Consider the following 20,682-nt stretch of genomic DNA (forward strand, 5'->3'; position numbering starts at 1 on the left):
GCTACCTACATCGACACTGTATTGAAAAGGTTTTCAATGGATGAGTCCAAGAGAGGACATCTACCTATGTGTCATGGAGTCTCTCTATCCAAGTCTATGTCTCCCAAGATTGACGAAGAGATAGAGAAAATGACACACATACCATATGCGTCAGCCATAGGGAGTATCATGTATGGGATGATATCTACCAGACCAGATGTGGCATTTGCTCTGAGTGTCACGAGCAGATATCAAGCCAATCCTGGTCAAATGCATTGGAAAGCCGTGAAGGATATTCTTAAGTACTTGAGAAGAACTAAGAATATATTCATGGTTTATGGAGGAAGAAAACAGAAATTGGAAGGCTATACCGACTCTAGCTTCCAAAGTGACGTGGATGACTCAAAGTCAACCTCTGGATTTGTGTTCATGCTCGGTGCTGTCTCTTGAAAGAGTTCCAAGCAGGACACCACAGCAGATTTCACCACTGAAGCAGAATACATTGCGGCATCAGCTGCTGCTAAAGAGGCCGTTTGGATGAGGAATTTCGTCCAAGATTTGGGCGTTATTCTTGAAGCTGTTGGTCCAGTCCCGGTGTACTGTGACAACACGGGTGCCATTGCTCAGGCAAAGGAACCAAGGTCTCATCAAAGATCCAAACACATACTGAGGAAATACCACATCATCCGGGAGATCGTGGAAAGAGGAGACATCACTGTCGAGAGAGTGGCCTCTGCAGACAATATCGCTGATCCACTTACTAAGCCCTTGCCAGGACCATTATTTGACAAACATCGCGAAGTAATGGGACTCCGTAGTATGACTATTTGGCTTTAGGTCAAGTGGGAGATTGAAAGAGTGGGTGCCCGATGAGCCAACTTGTGACTAAGGGCTTTTATGACTCTATGTATAACCAATCTTTTGTTTAATATAATTTACACTTTTATAATGGCATTTACTTTATCTTTTATCATATTATTATGTTGTGACATACTATAAGATGTTTAGATGAAGACCTTGAATATACTATAGTGTATGTAAGATGTGGTAGCACATGGGGATGGCTATCATGAAACACATCTTATAGTCACTGTATATTCTAAACAGTTCCTAGTCGATTGAGCCGTCCGTTAATAAGGATAAGGATCGCTCGAGATTGAGACTAGCGTTTGCGATGCCGAGTACCACGTTTCATTGGTATGGAACATAGAGATGTTCAAAGCATGCAAATGGATATTCATATGATGAATGATTGAACTACCCTATCCGGAATTTCCAAGTGGTTATCACTTATCGAGTGGATAAAGTCCGCGGTTTTGGTTGTACACCATTAGTTCTTACTACTTGAAACATCATTGAGACTCTATATGCTAGTACTGTACTTTGACTCGTTTACCGACTCTATTGGTTCATCAGGTGTCGGGATTGGGTACAGTTATGACACATATAGGAGTCGATGCTTTGTTGTCAAGGATTCACCACATACTTGCAAGTGTGGATATCCTATGCGATATGAGGAGATATTAGTGTGACGAATCTCTGGCCAGAGTACATGATGTGTTTTAGGTTACTTGGTGTTCCTAGTAACACATGCGATGTCACTATTTGATCTCCAAGATGTAATGCATAGTTATCGAATCTCGAACGACTCTCGATTTACCAATGGTTGTTGATTCGATCGGGATATATGGATGAAGGGACCGTACTGTACGCTAACCAAAATCTATTGGTTCTTGCAGGCACTATCAGTGATACCTAGGGAATCATGGGGCGATGTTGCTAGGCGCTCTTACCATGATTCGATGGGCAAGTCGGAAATTTTTGTTCCGAGTCACAAGGAGTTGTGAGCCCACGGCTAGCTATATCCCTGAACTATTGAGGGTCACACAAGTAATGGATTTTTAATCCCCGTTGAGATAATTAAATTTAAAGAGTTAAATTTAGTGAATAAAAAAGTTGGACTTCTTATTTAAAAGTAGAGGGAAGAAGATTTCCTAAAATGACATAGTGATGGACATTTTTGGAAACCACTGATTCGGATTCAGAAAATTTATCTTGACTTTAAAAGATGCAGAAATGGTTTCTGTGGACATTGGTGAAATTGGTTTATCAATCTGAGTCACGATGAATTTTATATTAATTTCTGAACATGCGGGCTTTGCTTGTCAAACTTGAACTTATGACTAATGGGCCCTAAGCTGTTAGCAGCCCACATTATAAATAAGTTATTGCAATATAGAAATTACAAAACACAGGTCATAATTTTCGAAAACCCTAGAGCTCTCTCTGTAGAGAATTCGGCCGCCCCCCTCCCTTACTGTGTTTGAAAATTCAGTCTGTGAATTTTTGAATTTGCAGACTGATTTAACAGATCATATCTGTTCTATCTCTTCGTAGAAACTTCTGATAGACTTTCTAGTGCAGTCTGTCAGAGGGATTAAATTTCTGTTCGTGGACCTGATCGAAGAATTGTTCGTTCATCAGTTCCTGGGATATACAACAAGAGCAGTTTAATCTGTTGGTGTCCATAATCTCGCTTCGAGATTTTAAGGTAAAATTTATATTGTTTAAATTTTATATTATCAATTTTAATCATAGGAATTTGATACCCATATGGAATCGTTCCATATAAAATTTTAAAACTTCCGCTGCATCGGGTATCACTTTCTTTTTTGATCCGGAGAACGACCGTGTTCCAACATTGCGGTTGCGTTTATCAGGACTTGGAAACCTCACAACTTTCAATTCCGGAAGCTCAATTCCCTAAACTGTTGATTTTTGCCTCTAAATATCCTCAACTAGCTCCCGATCTGCGAAAAATCACATAATTGTAAAAAGTCAACTGTGACCAAAAATTATCAAACTTTATTGCGCTCTCACCGCTTAACAATTTTGAATCTCGACTCAAAACTTGGATATTCGGACCTAACACGTCAAGACGATAAAAAATGGTTAACACGTCGGAGATCGCCGGAAAAGTGAGGGAGATGGCGGCGCGGCGGCGATGAGCAAATCAAATCCAAAAATTCTGAAATTCGGCAGGGTTGTAGATCTCGACGAGACGATTCTAATGGACTAAGCCACGACCAAATCAGAGCTCCGATGCGCCGTAGATCTGAGAAAAACAGAGCAATTCCGGCGAAGCTTTCCGAGCTCCGATCTGCATGATTTTTCCACGAAAAATGCTATAATAAGCTTGGAAAATGATCTAAACATATCAAAGCATAATCTAGTACCTTTAAAATCAACAAAATCGAGCTTGAATCAAAAATCTCACCGATGAAGACGATAAATAGTAAAATCGTGACTGTAAATCAACAATTCCCGGCGATCCAACCTTTGAAACTTTGATTTATTGGTACCATTGGAATCGTATTGATCTCCTCTAGGTTATGATCGTTTGGATTTTTTATCGGAGCTCCGTTGAACGTTCGGCAAGCCTTAAACCGTGCGCCGCTACAGTACCAATCGAGAATTTGGGCTAAAATTTTGATATTTGTGTTTTATTGAGTGTGCTTTAGTGGGTGTTTTGAGATTTATAGAAAATCGATAATTTTTTGATCTGTACTAATTTATTTGATGTCCAAATGGTAAAATTAGTCTTCATTCTGATATTTTTCTGGTACACACATCCCACAACTATTAACATCATTCTCTGAAATTATTGTCTTTGACTAGTCAATTAGAATTATAATTTTTCAAATTAATTATTAAGTTAAACTTAGACCATGATCAGTCAACTCGGTCAAACATTCTTCTAAATTAAAGTATCTGTCATAAATAATTATTTTAATTCCGATATTTCAATAATTATCTCAAAAATGCAATATTACCAGATATCCAGAAATAGTCAAACTCATTGACTAATTGGCACGTGTATTTTATAAATATACTCTGTAACTCAGTTGGCCGCAATAAATATTTTATCCACTCAAAAATTATTTTAGACGCCAATTAATTCGGTAAATAAATTTTTGGGCGTTACAACTCTTCCCCCCTTAAATGGAATTTTGTCCTCGAAATTGAAGCACACACCGAAAATCTCTGGACAATACGTCCACATAACGACCTCGGCCTTCCAAGGAGCCTCCTCCTCTGACTGATTCTACCATCGTACCTTGACCATGGGAAGAACTCACGTTCTAATTCTCTTATTTCGTGCTAAGATCTGTTCTGTTCGTTCCTCAGATGAAAAGTTTGATGCCAACTGCAGAGGCTCATATCCAATATGTGAGATGGATTGGAGATAGAGTTACGCAACATCGAGACATGGAACACGTCGTATACTGCTGCAAGGCTAGAGGGTAGCGCTACGCGATATGCTAGCGTGTCAATCCTCTCCAGAAACTCAAACGGACTAAGACATAGCTACACGAATCAACAGCGGGCCTGCATTAAAATCTAACTCAGAATACCATGATCTATCCTTGATATCAATAGACTCCCAATCCTACCTAGTGTCCGTCAAACTCTAATTTCTAATGGTTCTATCAATCACTATCAATTACAAGCCAAAACAATGTCAAGACGACGTTCAGTATAATTAAGCTCAATAAATAACTTGCTGGGTCATAATCAAATCGAAATCGAAGAGACATGATTCAGAACAATATCAAAATAAAATAATCTAGAAAACAAATCTGCTAAAAGAAAACAACTAGTTTGCAGTTTAAAAGGGGTGATAGAATCAACTCAAGGCTCCATGAACAAGGGATACGAGCCAATAAATCAATATCAAATCAGGTGATAACTGTCAACAGGTAGGAAACCATGCCCATCATCAAGAAAAATCAAAATCAAGGTTGTCAACGTGGCCTTACTTACGAGAAATTTTGCACCCACTCATCGAAAAAAAAAAAAACAAAATCCCAAGGTATAATCTGATGTTAACAAAATAAAATCGAGATCACAATGTAATAGTATAATCATACTCACCCAAAACCATATACATATCCAGAATTAGAATTAGAATTCAAGTTTTCAAGAAATAAGAATTTCCAAAATTTATAATCGAAATATCATTCGATGCCAAATTGACTGAATATTCAATGGTCAATGTTATACGAATCAAAGAATGCATGAACTACAAGAAAGATTCCAATATTTCTAGAAACAATCGATAACATGGCTCAAGTAACTGACTTTTCCGCTATCCCAAAAGCACTTTTCTAATTCCTCACAAAATCAACTAAGCATCAATCAACGCTGAACTCAACCTCTCCAACCGGTGGAATTCGAGCTACATCCTCGGGGACGACGTCTGAAAAGTCGCATACAACGTCCAAACCCTCAACAGAACTAGTAGATGGCTCTGCCACTGCAGCTACACTAGCAAGAAATCTCTGGCAACCCCTACGTAATAACTTCTTCTCACGTACACAAGAGATGGCATGCGGAACGTTGCTGCTTCGGGCTATATAGGAGATAATTGGATCTTCACTCGTAGAATTCAATGCTACAGTCCTCTTTTGAAAGTCGATCGAAGCTTCATTGACGGTCAACCAGTCCATATCTAAGATGAGATCAAATCCTAACATCAACAACACAACCAGTTTGGCTATAACCTCATGCCCCTGAAACTCCAACTCTAATCCACTAAAAACCCTGGCGGTATAAAGTACCTCACCAGATGGTACGATAATATCCTACCCAGTACTAGACACCTCGAGTATATTGCCTACCTTCTAAATGAACGACTGAGAGATATAGGTAATGTGTAGCTCCAGAATCTAACAACGCAAATGTAACAATACTTCTAATGCTAATTTTTATCCCGTAATAAGAGAAGTACCAAGGCATGCCTCCTCAGCCTACAACACAAACAAGCATCCCGAGGTCTGCCTCTTCCTGAGTCAGTTCTTCAAAAAAAAATGTCCCGGCTCCTTACCATGGTACCACCAGCCTGAGTCGACCAAACACCTCCAGCATGAGGCCTCTAACACTGCCTGTAGAAAGGTACCCTTCCAAAGTTAGGTAAAATGCCCCATGATGCTGCTGGCCCTGCGGCCTCTGCTGCTGCTGCTTCGATCTAGGAGAATATGGGCCCTTAGATGATCCAAGATAAGACTTCTATGCTGGTTGCTGCAAGGAATGTCCTCTAGATGACTGCTAGAACTGCCTCTTATTCTGGAAGTCAGCCTGAATCTCCTTCCTCCCCTTCTTAGACCAATACGCTCGATTAACCGCTACCTTGTACGTTGTCACGTCCGCCATGGAAACATCATGCTTGATGTCGGACCTCAAGTCATCAGTGAAATGTCGCAGCCTCTCGCTCTCCACTGTAGCAATCATGGGCACGAAGTGACATCCCCGCTCGAACTGCCTCACAAACTCAGCCACAATCCTGTCTCCCTGCCGGAGACTCATGCATTCACGAATCAGCTGGCCTCACACATCTTCCGTGAAGTAATACTCAAAGAAAGACATCTTGATATTCTTCCACGTCATCCTAGCCAGGTCAATATCAGTAATCCGCCCTCCCACCAAAGTGCTGCCTCATCCTCCAACATGTAGATTGCGCATCTGACCCAATCGGCATCCTAGATCCCCATGTAGGCAAAGATTGTCTCTGACACTTGAATCCACTCCTCAGCCACAAGTGGATCATGGGTCCATGCGAACTCCTTCGGTCTCTGCTTTCGGAACCTCTCGGTGATGTTCTTCTCGTGCGTCCTCCTATGCTGCCCAGCCTGATGCTCATGTAACCTCGTGATACCAGCTAGTATGTCCAAATTGAACCTCTCAAGAGCTGTGAGCGGTAGAGCTGCAGGTGAAGGTGGAGACGAAGGTGGATCCTGATTACCCGCATCGCAAACTACGCGACTCGGAGACATACTGCAATTCCCAATAATCCCTCACGCAACCGTATTGCATAGCTATGTATTTTAATTTAAAAGCCTTATAACATAAATTTCAGTGAAAAATCTAACTCATGGGTCCCATTCGTAAAACATAATTAAAAGCATTAAAAACTCACAGGCTGGCAGTGCGACTTTTGAGCTCCACATAGCAGGCTAGCTAACCCTCCAAGGACCTTGCTTTGATACCAAATGAAACGACCCTTACTCGAATTTGTTTTTTATAATATTACATATATGCCCATACATATATGAATCTATACTAAAAATATATTTTCATAAAATTTAATGCATAATAAAAATCGATTGCATCTTAAAAGTTTAAAAACTCGAACATGTTAAAATCCATGCAAACGACTATAATCTCGAAAGTATGCAAACTAATGAGAAATGTAAACATATGCGGAAAATAGTTCAATACATAAAATATCTCATCATAAACTAAATCAACTTAAACATGAGCTGGCGAAAGTCAAGGGCGTGCTAGCTCGCCACGGATGCACAGAGATCTTCACCACCAGTCGGGACCACAACCTCCTGAATAACATAAAACTCACCTACACATCATTTAGATCTAGTGAGCCTAAAGGCCCAGCATGCTCTACCTTTAATAACGAGTACTACTAAATAAAACCACATGCAAGCACATAACGTATATAAAAATAACTTGAGGATTCTAATGCATGCATGATCGTAAAATCGTATGCATAAAATGCGTCGCAATCTAAATCATAACATAATACGTAACATAATACATAAGCATTGGCATGCCATAAATATAAAAATTATTTTCTGTGGGTCATATCAGTGAAGTGTGACCTTAAACATAAATGATTGATCAATCTATAAACCAACGTACGCGGCGGCGAGGTTCACCCAACCTTAACACGAAGATTCCCTACGCCTCTTATGCCACTTCACCCAACCTTAACACGGGGATCCGTAGGCTCCTGAACATAATTGCCACAACTCACATCAACTTCCCAAAAATATTTTCTTTACATGCCCTTAATATTAACATAAAATATGCATGAATCATGAACTTAAAAATATCATCTTCCTTAAAATTATGCCCATAAATATATATTTAATTCATTTTTCCATAAAAATCTTACTTACATCAAAATATACATATACATCTATTAAATATATATTTACGGACTATTTTGTTTGTCACTGGCTAGTTCGAGTTGCTGTCGCCCTTAAATAAAGTCCTTAAACTTAGATTCATTTGATAACACTTAGACTGACCCATTAATACTTAAATTGGCCCAATAATACTTAGATTAGCTCAATCACACTTAAATTGACACATCTATACTTAGATTGTCCCAATAGTACTTAGTCCAACTTAAAACTTAGTTCAATCAAATAAATTAAACAACTTAGGCCCATTAACAAATTTAGCTCAATTATTAAATTAAGCCTCCAATAACTATCTTAAACCCAATAAGCTTGGTTCAATAACTAAATCAACTCATTCAAGCCCAAATAACACTTTATCCCAAATAAACAACTCAAGCCCAATAAATAAATTAAATCCAATAAACATTTTAGGCCCAATAACTAAATTAAGCTCAATGAACATCTTAGGCCCAATAACGAATTTGGCTCAATGAATAAACTAAACAGTTAGACTCTTAAATAAACTACACGGCCCAAAATAAAATAATCCAAACCCAAACCATAACATATGACCCTAATGTACTTGACCCGACCCGGACAACCTACCTCCCCGAGCTGCCCGCTAGGTAGACAACCTTACAATCATCTCACTGTTCACCTAGCCGACACTAGTTCAAGCCATCTTAAACCAAAACCCAAAGAAACCTGACCGAGCCATCAAGCCAGTGAACAACAGCTAAGAACAAGCCATGACAGAAAAATCATTCACAATACATAAAAACACGAATGATGCATGAGTTAAAATTTGAGCTAGCATATTCACATATAAATGCAACAACACAATTTAATCATCAAAACAGTGAATATACTAATCTAAATGATGTGAGAAAGAAAGGGTATAACATGCCTTTGTGTTTAAAATGCACGAAAAACTTATACGATTGCGGTTGCATTTATCGGGACTTGGAAACCTCACTACTTTCAATTCCGGAAGCTCAATTCCCTAAACTATTGATTTTTGCCTCTAAATATCCTCAACTAGCTCCCGATCTGCGAAAAATCACATAATGGTAAAAAGTCAACCCAGGTCAACTATGGTCAAACTTTGACCAAATATTATCGAACTTTATTGCGCTTTCACCGTTTAACCATTTTGAATCTCGACTCGAAACTTGGATATTCAGACCTACCACGTCGAGGCGATCAAAAATGGTTAACACGTCGGAGGTCGCCGAAAAAGTGGGAGAGACGGCGGCGGCGGCGATGAGCAAATAAACTCCAAAAATTCTGAAATTCGGAAGGGTGGTAGATCTCAACGAGACGATTCTAATGGACTAAGCCACGGCCGAATCAGAGCTCCGATGCGCCGTAGATCTGAGAAAAACAGAGCGATTCCGGCGAAGCTTTCCGAGCTCCGATCTGCATGATTTTTCCACGAAAAATGCTATAATAAGCTTGGAAAATGATCTAAACATCTCAAAGCATCATCTAGTACCTTTAAAATCAACAAAATCGAGCTTGAATCGAAAATCTCACCGATGAAGACGATGAATAGTAAATCGTGACTGTAAATCAACGATTCCTGGCGATCCAACCGTTGAAACTTTAAATTCTTGGTACCGTTGGAATCGTCTTGATCTCCTCTAGATTATGACCGTTCGGATTTTTGATCGGGGCTCCAGTGAACGTCCGGCAAGCCTTAAACAGTGCGTCACTACAGTACCAATCGAGAATTTGGGCTAAAATTTTGATATTTGTGTTTTATTGAGTGTGTTTTAGTGTGTGTTTTGAGATTTATAGCAAATCGATAATTTTTTGATCTGTACTAATTTATTTGATGTCCAAATGGTAAAATTAGTCTTCATTCTGATATTTTTCTAGTACACACACCCCACAACTATTAACATCATTCTCTGAAATTATTGTCTTTGACTAGTCATTTAGACTTATAATTTCTCAAATTAATTATTAAGTTAAATTTACACCATGATCAGCCAACTCGATCAAACATTCTTCTAAATTAAAGTATCTGGCATAAATAATTATTTTAATTCCGATATTTCAATAATTATCTCAAAAATGCCAATATTACCAGATATCCAGAAATAATCAAACTCATTGACTAATTGGCACGTGTATTTTATAAATACACTATGTAACTCAGTTGGCCTCAATAAATATTTTATCCACTCAATAATTATTTTAGTCGCCAATTAATTCGGTAAATAAATTTTGGGGTGTTACACTATCTGTTGTTTGAATACTTAGTCAATTAACCTTTGATAAGTAGCACCAGCATTTTTTAGTCCAAAGGGCATCACCACATAACAGTAAGTCCATGTGGAGGTAACAAAACTCACTTTATCTTGGTCCTCTTTGGTCAAGGGAATTTGGTGGTATCCCCGATAGGCGTCCAAGAAACATAGTAGATCATGCCCGACTGTGGACAACAAGCTGGTCTATTCGGGGCAAGGGGTAGCAGTCTTTTGGACATGCTTTATTCAAATCTCGAAAGTTTATGCACATGCGCTATTTGCCCGAAGACTTGGGAAACAACACTATGTTTGACAACCAGGTCGAGAAATGAATATCTTGGATGTGTCCAACCTGCAGTAGCTCTTCCACCTATTCTTGGATCAAGCCATCTTTCTCTGGTCCAAAATATTGTTTCTTTTGGATGACAGGACGGCATTCTCTCATTATGTTCAGCTTATGATCCATTACTTCTCTCCTCACTCCTAAGAGGTCTGATACAGCCCATGCGATAATATCTTTATTTTCCATCAAACACTTTATCAACTTCTCTTTCAGAGATGGTTCTAATGTCTGAGCCACTCTTACAGACCCGGCTGGGGGGAGATCAAGATCTCCTCGCTTTCTTCCTCCGTCATAATCGGGACATTTTCTTCCAAGATGTTCACTTGTTACCGACGGCTTGGTCCAGGTCGGTCGCGATGATCAATCTCGACCACTTTTTGTTCTATCCAAACTTCTTCCAAATAGCATTTTTGAGAAGTTTTCTGATCTCCTTGAACCTCACCGACCTCATTACCTACAGAGAATTTTATTTTCTGATGCAAGACTGAGGCCACAGCCATGAAAGTGGTCATGGCTGGTCTTCCTAGAATGGCATTGTAGGCTGATGACGCGTCCACGATGATAAAGCTAACGATCCTGGTCTTCCACGTGTGTGCATTGCCCAGAGTGAGAGGCAAGTTAATCAAACCTATAGGACGGATCGCATGCCCGGTGAACCTGAACAAAGAAGTGACCACCGGCTCCATCTTATACTCTCCCAGGTCCATCTGGTTTATTTCTTCCTGGAAAAACACGTTAACGGAGATTCCTGAATCCACAAAAACCCAAGACACATCATAATTTGCCACTATGGCCCTAATGACCAGCGCGTCATTGTGACCATCAGGTATTCCTTTTAAATCTTCCGGACAAAAATAAATGGTCGGGCCTGTCCGAACCACGTGGTCGGTGACTTCCATATTGCTTAACTTTCGACTACTCGTCTTTCTCGCTGTATTGTAATCTCCATCTATCGGCCCCCCCAGAAATCATTTTGATAACTCCCTTCGCAGGAGGAGGTGGTCCTTGATTGTTGCCTGGCTGATTTTGATTCGGCGTTGAAATTGCCCCCAAGGTGGGTCCGACCTTTTCCTCTGATCTGGGTGATCAATGTCATCCCGCCCCCTTTTGTTGGCTCGATATCATCCTCTTTGTCATGCCAATATATCCTTCATCCTTGGATCCTTCTGGATTATCCTCTCGATCTTTCAAGGGTTACTCAAATCCAATTGCTGATTGAAGAGAATTAACTGCATTCTAAGGATTTGAGAATCTAAGCTTCCAAAGCTTAGTCACAGACAACATCTTCCGAATAAGTTTGATAAGAACTTAGAATCTTATCAGTGTAAATCTAGGAGTTACATTTTAGGCAGTGATAAGTCTTAACTTGGAGTGAGTGTATTACAAGACGTTGTAATAATCAAAGTCTTCTAGTGTATCTTCCCGTAAGGAAGAATGGGTGACATAAGAAATTAAAAATACAACAATACCACAATATCTAAACTAAAAATGATTCACAAATCCACAAATTCACGAGTAATAGACAACAACAATACCACAATATCTAAACTAAAAATGATTCACAAATCCACAAATTCACGAGTAGAACCCAAAAATATATCCGCAAAATAAAAAATGTGTCCACAAATATATCTTATAAATCCATAATGGAAACAAGTTTATCCAATACTACAATTTCTTTGATGAGTTCTCCAGCTCACTAGAATTCGGCGACAAATCCTTCTTTATTACACTTGCAAGCGAGAAACCGATAAATACTATACCTTGGGAATAGCGGTTTCCTTTAGACAGTGGGACGACGCCTTGTGACCAAGTGCCTTTTGCATGGCACATCGAACTGATATATGGTCATAACACTCATAACTCAAAAGATCAACAAAACTTTACATGTAGTTTATTTAATAATATAGCTTATTCAATTCAAGGGTAAAAATCCACATTACTTCTCCTCGACCAAGGTTGGGTTTAAGGTTAAAACTCACAAAATACTTAATCAATGACCTGAATCTAGTTGGAAATGAGACCTAACAAAAATTGGATCATTTCATACATTGAACACATTTCCAAATTAATCCATGAACATAAGCTAAGACATAGATCTATTTCTACTATAAAAATATGAATGGTGGGAAAAAATTTTGCATTGTATATTTAGTATATTGCCCAAAAAATATGAATGGTTGGTATTAATTGCATGGGCATGGGTAGAAAAATGGTGTAAAATTTAGGGTCAATTTTGGATATTGAATTTGTGAAATCAATGTGTTGCTTATTTATTTAATAGGTGCATTTGTTTAATGGTTGTCATCATATTTCTACTATAAAAGTATTAATGGTGAGCAAAATTTTTGCATTGTGTATTTATTACATTGCCCAAAAAATATGAATGGTTGGTATTAATTGCATGTAGAGCTGGGATACCGAACCAAAATATCGATTTTTCGGGATACCGTACCGAAATATTTTCGATAAATAGACATTTTTTTGGTATATCAAAATTTTTTTCGATATCTGTACGGTATTAGTATTGATTATTTCCATACCAAAATTTCGAAATTTCGATATCGGTACTGATATGAATTTTTTTCATACCAATATTTTCGATACGGTATACCAAAAACTCACCCCTAATTGCATGGACATGAGTGGAAAAATGGTGTAAAATTTAGGGTCAATTTTGGGATATTGAATTTGTGAAATCAATGTATTGCTTATTCATTTAATGAGTGCATTTATTTAATGGTTGTCATCATATTCATACATTCATTCTTTAAAAAAATAAGAAGAAATATGGTGTAAAAATTAGGATCAAATTTGGATATTCAATTTGTGGAGAATCATTGTGTTGCTTATTCATTAAATTTGTGCATTTATTTTTTGAATCATTGAATATATTATTTTAATTGATTTTCATCATATTCCTAAAGTCATTCTAAAGAAAACATGAGAAAAAAATTATAGATATAAAATATTTATATCATCTATTATATATAGAGTTATTTTATGGTGCCCAACACTATATGTCCACTTCATGCCCACCATGTACAAGTCAACTCATCTATTATACCGGTCAACTCATCTATTGTACATGGTGGGCATGAAGTGGGCATATAGTGTTGGGCATCGTAAAAGAACTCATTATATATATATATGTATATAAATCATTTAATTTGTGCATTTATATTTTGAACCCATTGAACACAATATTTTAATTGGTTTTCCAAATACGATATTGCACTTATAAAGTTAACATCATATACTATTACAATATAAGTGCAATCAAGTATAAATTTTTTTTATATAGTTTCTTTATCATTAAAAATACAATGTGTAAATTCGTTTCTTATTTAATTATAAAAATTCACCTTCAATGAATTGGTTTGACTTATTTCCTATGAGTATCAAAGTGGTGTTTTTTTAAAAAAACTTTCTAATATAAAAACAAAATTTGGTTACAATATAATTATAAGAATATTTGAAACAATAAGACGTCAAAATTGAATATATATTTGATAATAAAAATACATTAGGGATATAATTTTTTGTCGAAACCTAATTTTTAGGAAAAAATAAATCAATGAACATAAAAATAATTAGATATTGAAAAAAAAAATATATATTCAATAAAATTATTAAAAGATAATATATAACTATAAAAGTGTGAATAAAATGACAATTTTTTTACTCTTGATTTTTATTTTGCCATTAAATTATGTATTCTTTCGATTAATTGTTTGAAGATTTTTTACATAACGCTTTGAAAATCTAAAAATTGATATATAAAGTTAATATATGTGATAAATAAAAAAAATATTTACACTGAAATTAGTAAAATAAAATAATGTATATTATATTATATATATATATATATATAAAAATAAAAGTGAATAAAAAGAAAAAAATTCATTACAGAAGAAAATTTTTATCGATAAATAATTGCTTGAACATTTGATGAAAAATTGGTGTAAAAAATTAAAGAAAAATATAATTTGAAATGGGCAATTTTCTCAAAAATCCCCAAATGCAAACATGTTTTACTTTGGGCTCCCTATTCATAAAATGTGGTACAACATCATGCATCATGTGATACAAAACTATATAAGATGTGGTACAAATTAACAAAAATTGTGGTACAAAAAAATGGCTAGAAAGTACATAGCAAAACATGTTTGCATTGGAGATTTTTCAGCAATTTACTGATATAAAATTTGGATAATTATAATTTAAACAAATTTAAATATTATAAAGTAAATTCATCAATATAAATAAGTCAAATATAATTTAATTATTGGAAAATAAAGGAAAAATTGAAATTTTGATCTCTTAATTTTGACATTGTGATTTTTACTTTATATTTTCATATAAGCTAATTGCACAAACTATCCCTGTGAAATATCAAATTTTGTAAAAATCCCATAGTTTTTTTATTTATATATCTATTTATCTATACTATAAAACCATAAATAATGAACAGTTTTTTCATTATGAATTTATAATTTTGTCATCAAATTTTATATGGATAAAATCATAGAAACATAGATAGGGTCAACGACGGAACGAACAACGAAACTTTACGACAGCTTTTTCGTACACGTTCACTTGCATCACATGTCATTGACTACCAAACATAAATATTTATGTAAAAAAAATCATCGAAATTGTAAGTTTTTTTTATTTATATATCGATCTATCTATCTCTACTATAAAACCATGAATGATAGGAAAAGTATTTTCATTGTAAATTTATAAATTCGCCCTCAAATTATATATGAATAAAAAAATATGCATGGGAAATTATAGAAAAATGAGGTAAAAAAAACACGTCTACTATAAAAACATGAATGAAGGGTAAAAAATTTTCATTGTGAATTTATAAATTTGTCATGAAATTGTGTATGAATCAATACTTAATGAAATCAATCCATTCTGGAGTCATTTCAAAGCTAACACAATAATCTAGAACTTCTATTCAAACTTGATTTCGAGATACTCAATAGATTAGTACCAGATTTTAAAAGAGTACACTGCAACCACTCTGGTTTGAAGATCCCAACAGAAAAATGTCTCCACTTGGATTCGAATTACATATCAGTGACATGGATAATTAAAATAACACAACAAGAACGTAACATAATTAATAATGAGAAGTTTTAAGCTGCTCAACAATTCATGCCCGCCTCATCCCCGACCACTAAAACCCGGTATCGGATTTTAGTTGTTTTTTTTCGCATCACTAAAACACGGTACTGGGTTTTAGTAGTCGGGGACGAGTTGGGCATCATTGGTTGGGCAGTTGAAAATTTCTAATTAATAATAATCACATAAACATAAACATGACAAACATAATAACAATAAGACAAATATGTATAAACATGACATATCATGCTAAGTAAAGAAGTTAAAAAAATAAGTCAATATTTGTTGATTCAACAAACAAAGGAGCAACCAAGTAAGTATCATCAGAATTTAATAACCAACTAAAGACTTAGTGATCTTGAAACTTAACCTCCCTAATGTGTACTGGCCGCTCTCCCATTGCTGAGCAGAGGGCTACAAGCTCTGCTTCAGCATCATCGATAGCTTGCCTCAGCTGAGCTCTTCCTTAATTTTCCTGATCCACTTTCCTATAGGCCTATAAACATTCTTGTTCAACTCCACATGCAACTCAGGAACCTCCATTAGGAACAGAGATCACGACACATATGCATACATTAGCATATATAGATGAATAAAACATGATAACTATTGATTATTTATAAAATGATCATATCCACACATCCTTAAAGGCAGTTGCATTGAAATGAAGATTGTACCTTTGTTTCTACTTATGAAGATTTCTTATAAAGTTCGTTTGATGGTTCGTGCCAGCCACCAAAAAAAAATCGATGTCTTAAAGCAGGAAACTGATGCACAACAAAAAATTCTAATGCAGTAGAATATACCAGTTGCACTGCTTGCTCATAGCATTGAGCTGCCTTGTCAGGCGTAGCCTCTTTGGGATCTGGAAAAAGAAATGCATTAGCTGTATATCCATTCCCAAGGGCCCAAAGAGCGTCATGCTTTCTTGGGTCAACCTCCAGTGCCTCCTCTAACTTGAATATAGCATCTACAAAAGCGTTAAATAAATAAAGATTGATTACATAAATAAGTTTGTTTCTAACATAAAAACACAGGGTTAAAATCAAAATCAAAATTGCAATAGAAAAATATTTGAACCTAGAACCATCTTCTTGGACTCCGGATCTCTGTGAAATTGCGCTAACTCCAATAATACCTCGCCCCATGACCACATCTAGTCAAATTCTGAACCCATCAAGCAAAAATAATTCACTTGACTGAAAAGTTAAAAATACATATTTAGAACAGCATATAATGTCCTCACATCAGCATTGAGGTGAAATTTTGAGTAAGTAGCTTCCGCGGTTCTGCGAGCGTGCTCGAGATGATCGAAATCGCTAGACATGTCATCCATGATGCAAATTCTATGATAATCTTCGAGTTCCATCAAATCTTGTTCTTCAGTAAAACACGACGATTCTTTAAATTCCAAATTTAATTAAACATATTTTTGTGTGGTTATATTATATTTCAAAATTTATATATACTCAGCCAAAATCAATAAAATCTTATTTCTATAAAGGATAAAAGAATCCAAAGTAATTTAGATTTTCTTCTTCTATTATTTTAAATATATATTATCTTAGTTAAACTCGGTCAGCTCCATGCACTCCCCTGTTTCCATCCAAAGGGACTTTCACCAAAGTTCATTTCACACTACACTGGGAAAGAAAGTTGCAACTTACCACATAATAGATGCTGCCCACTCATTAAAGCACCCGAGAATTCTTGATGAGCTCACGATTGCTTGCAACAATTTCCAGTTCTAGGAACTAACAGATTCAGAATGATATGGAGCTATGGACCGAGGAAATTTACATAATTTTACAGAAATCAAATTCAATGAAAGGGGACATAATTTCGAGTTTACAGTATGCTTTGCTCCAGCAAGTGAAAACAAGCAGAAGAAAATGGCAGTCAATAAAAAAAACCATAGGTATTCTTCCCCTTTCTCCTCAAACAGAAAACTACGAGAAATAAAAATAAAGTTGCAAACTCAAACTAAAGTAAGAACTGCAAAAAACATCATATTCCTCACTTTGAACGTAAATTTTGAATTGGCATATTAGCACATACCATGTTAAGTAAATAGTATTAAGATAATTCCAAAAACAATCCATCTCAAACCACAAAAGTTAACAACAAAAATTCCATAAACCAGAAGCCATCAGCATTCTGAAGCATCGATTGCTCAAATCTTGAATCGACCGTGTAAAAAATCAACGAGCTAAAATCTTTCTTTTCAAATTAATAGCTGAAACTCCCCCAACAACAAAATTATTTTAAATCGACAGCATTTGAAACTACTCCAACACTGAAAATTCATTACCAATTCCTCCCAAAACATGAACGGGCAGGCTTAATTTTGAGATTCATCAACATAAATAATCAGCAACAGTTTCAAGATAATAATAATTAAAAAATACAAACAAGAAAGTGGGGCATTGAGATTATACAGTTACGTAGATGCGAGGAGTTCGAGATTCGAGCGAGGGCTTTCAGGAGTGTCCACGAATTTGGAGTGGATCAGAATATCTCGTCCGAGCCGATCCAAAGCAGGATATGCGAAATACAGCACCAAGAATGCTGGGAGCGCAAATAGTACCGTGATTCATGGCTCAAAACGAAGCTGCTGATGTAAGGAAGAAAACCCCTTACACCGTTTGAAATTTCGTCTCCCGATGAAGGATATACGTGGCGAATACTGTGGCTGCTCGGGTCCCCAGCGGGAAAGAAAGATGGGAAAGAAAAGTTGACGTGTTGGGAAGCCCTCAAACTGCATATTGACATGTCATTTTTCGGGGGTGATTAGCTAGATGTTGGTTCTAAAATTTTCTTGAATTTTCGTTCAGGTTATTGTTCAGACAGCGGTAAATACCCAACCACAAATCCATCACTTCAATGTAAGAACAATAAGAAAACACGGTCATTCTATTTATTGTCAAGCATTAAGGTAAGATCTGTGTTGCACGGATACGGGTACGGGTATCGTATCGGATACGATACGGATACGGATACGGCGATACCGCAAATTTTGAAAATATAAGACACGATATGGCTAGGATACGATAATTATTAAACTATATATAAATATTATATATAAATTTAGTATTAAAAATAAAATTGTAGACATAGAAAACCATATTTAATAATCTTTCCAGAAACCGGCCGAGCACGAAAGACCAGAAACTGACTATTAATTATTTAATTTAGGGCTTTTAAGCCCAATTCATTTTAATTTATTTATTAATTAGTCCTAAATTTAACTTTTTTCAATTTAACCCCTAAAAAATTTAATAATTTGCAATTTTGCCAAAAACGTATCCGGAAACGTGTCCTTGCCGTGTCCATGCCGTATCCTAGCCATGTCCATGCCGTATCCAACTAGTCAAACATAAAAAAGTCAACGACACGGATTTTGCCGTATCCGACACGTGTATCGGCGTGTCATATCCGTATCCGTGTCCCATACTTCGGAAAAAAATATTTTTGCAGTATCCGTGCTACATAGGGTAAGATATCCCGACAATTTGAAATCATGGCTGTTTCCCCAGTTCATTTGCTTGACGTTTCCTTTCCTAGAAGAAACAAAATATCAAATGAAGCAGAGAAACTTATCTGATCAAAAGAACATTTGCATCATCATCAAACATGAAATTTCAAGCTTGGATCCAAAAACAGGAATTCTCAACACTGATACTGCACCCATGAAAATAATGTGGCTCCTCAATGAAACAAATTGATTGCCAGGAAGAATAATGACTTCAGAGAAACAGTCCACCTATTAGCTGACATGGATTACTGAAATCAGTTGCAGTTCTTTATTTGCTAAGAGTCTACTGCTCTTCTTAGAATCTAGAATAACATCTAAAGGTGAAATGCACAATGCACAGATAGTTCATGAATCATGAGATAATAAAATTTTCAACCTTGAATCTGAAACCTTGATAACTGGCTCAATCTATTGCAGACATAATAATTCACCTGTATCTTTGCAGTAGCAAACCCAGGGGATGAAACCAACTCAATAAAACCGATATTACCATTAAAACATAACAAATAACTTGAGAGTTTCAAGATTCAGATAATATTTCGGCATTTAGTGCATCAACTTAGCCCAACTCTAATTGATTTGTTGACAAGTACCTGTCTAATGTTTACATATCTTTCTTGCAACAAAGTGGCAGCAGATTCTGAGAGACGGGGACGGCACTCAGTTCGAGCATACTGAATGTACCTGCACTAAACAATTAATAACTTCAACAAGGGAATGCAGTTACACAACCATTATGAGACACTAAACAATTAATTTTGCATTAGGTTACAAATCCAGATTCATCAACATAAATAATCACAAACAGTTTCAAGATAATAATAATAATAATAATAATAATAAAAAATACAAACAAGAAAGTGGGGGATTGAGATTATACATTTAGGTAGATGCGAGGAGTTCGAGATTCGAGCGAGGGCTTTCGGGAGTGTCCACGAATTTGGAGTGAATCAGAATATCTCATCCGAGCCGATCCAAAGCAGGATATGCGAAATACAGCACCAAGAATGCTGGGAGCGCAAATAATACCGTGATTCATGGCTCAAAATGAAGTTGCTGATGTAAGGAAGAAAACCCCTCAAATCAATCGCTGATAGATTTGCTCTTGGAGAGAATGAAGAACGAGGTCCAGATCTCCGCTTGGAGAGAATGAAGACGTAGAAATCAATCTACACTTGTGTTACAATGGGGGAGAGTAGATATATTTTCAAAGAAAAGATGTATTTTTATTCGTTCAGGCTATTACTTCTCCACTTATAAATTAAATTTTGCAATCTATTACTTCATCAAAAAACATATGCCGAAGTAAAATATCACTTAAAGTTATAAGTGAATCCCGTTTTTTTTTATTGATGAAGTCTAAAGTCCATTTTACCTCGTTAGTTTTATAACCGCAACAGATAACTATCTACTACTTCGGCAACAGTGATCACAGAAGAAAAAAATGGCGAA

The 20,682-nt window shown here is 36.2% G+C and overlaps 1 protein-coding gene across 1 annotated transcript; it reads right to left on the minus strand.

Moving 5' to 3' along the window:
• Nucleotides 1–15,924: 15,924 nt before the first annotated feature.
• Nucleotides 15,925–20,578, minus strand: LOC140887535 (mitochondrial import receptor subunit TOM20-like). The gene is made up of 5 exons (XM_073294823.1): nt 20,111–20,578; nt 16,942–19,914; nt 16,776–16,862; nt 16,502–16,665; nt 15,925–16,232 (listed from the first exon to the last, which is right to left on the minus strand). The coding sequence occupies exons 3-5, from the start codon at nt 16,849–16,851 to the stop codon at nt 16,146–16,148; spliced, it is 327 nt and encodes a 108-aa protein (XP_073150924.1). The 5' UTR covers nt 16,852–16,862; nt 16,942–19,914; nt 20,111–20,578; the 3' UTR covers nt 15,925–16,145.
• Between the last annotated feature and the right edge of the window lie 104 nt (nt 20,579–20,682).

This window comes from Henckelia pumila, chromosome 3 (genome assembly GCF_033568475.1).
Source record: "Henckelia pumila isolate YLH828 chromosome 3, ASM3356847v2, whole genome shotgun sequence".
Lineage (NCBI taxonomy): Eukaryota > Viridiplantae > Streptophyta > Magnoliopsida > Lamiales > Gesneriaceae > Henckelia > Henckelia pumila.

Coding starts and splice junctions, on each gene's coding strand:
- LOC140887535 (XM_073294823.1), bottom strand. CDS start 16,851: ATGTGGTCATGGGGCGAGGTATTATTGGAGTTAGCGCAATTTCACAGA. Junction 16,666..16,775: donor GTCCAAGAAGATGGTTCTAG/GTTCAAATATTT, acceptor ACGCTTTTGTAG/ATGCTATATTCAAGTTAGAG. Junction 16,233..16,501: donor ATGAGCAAGCAGTGCAACTG/GTATATTCTACT, acceptor TTCCTAATGGAG/GTTCCTGAGTTGCATGTGGA.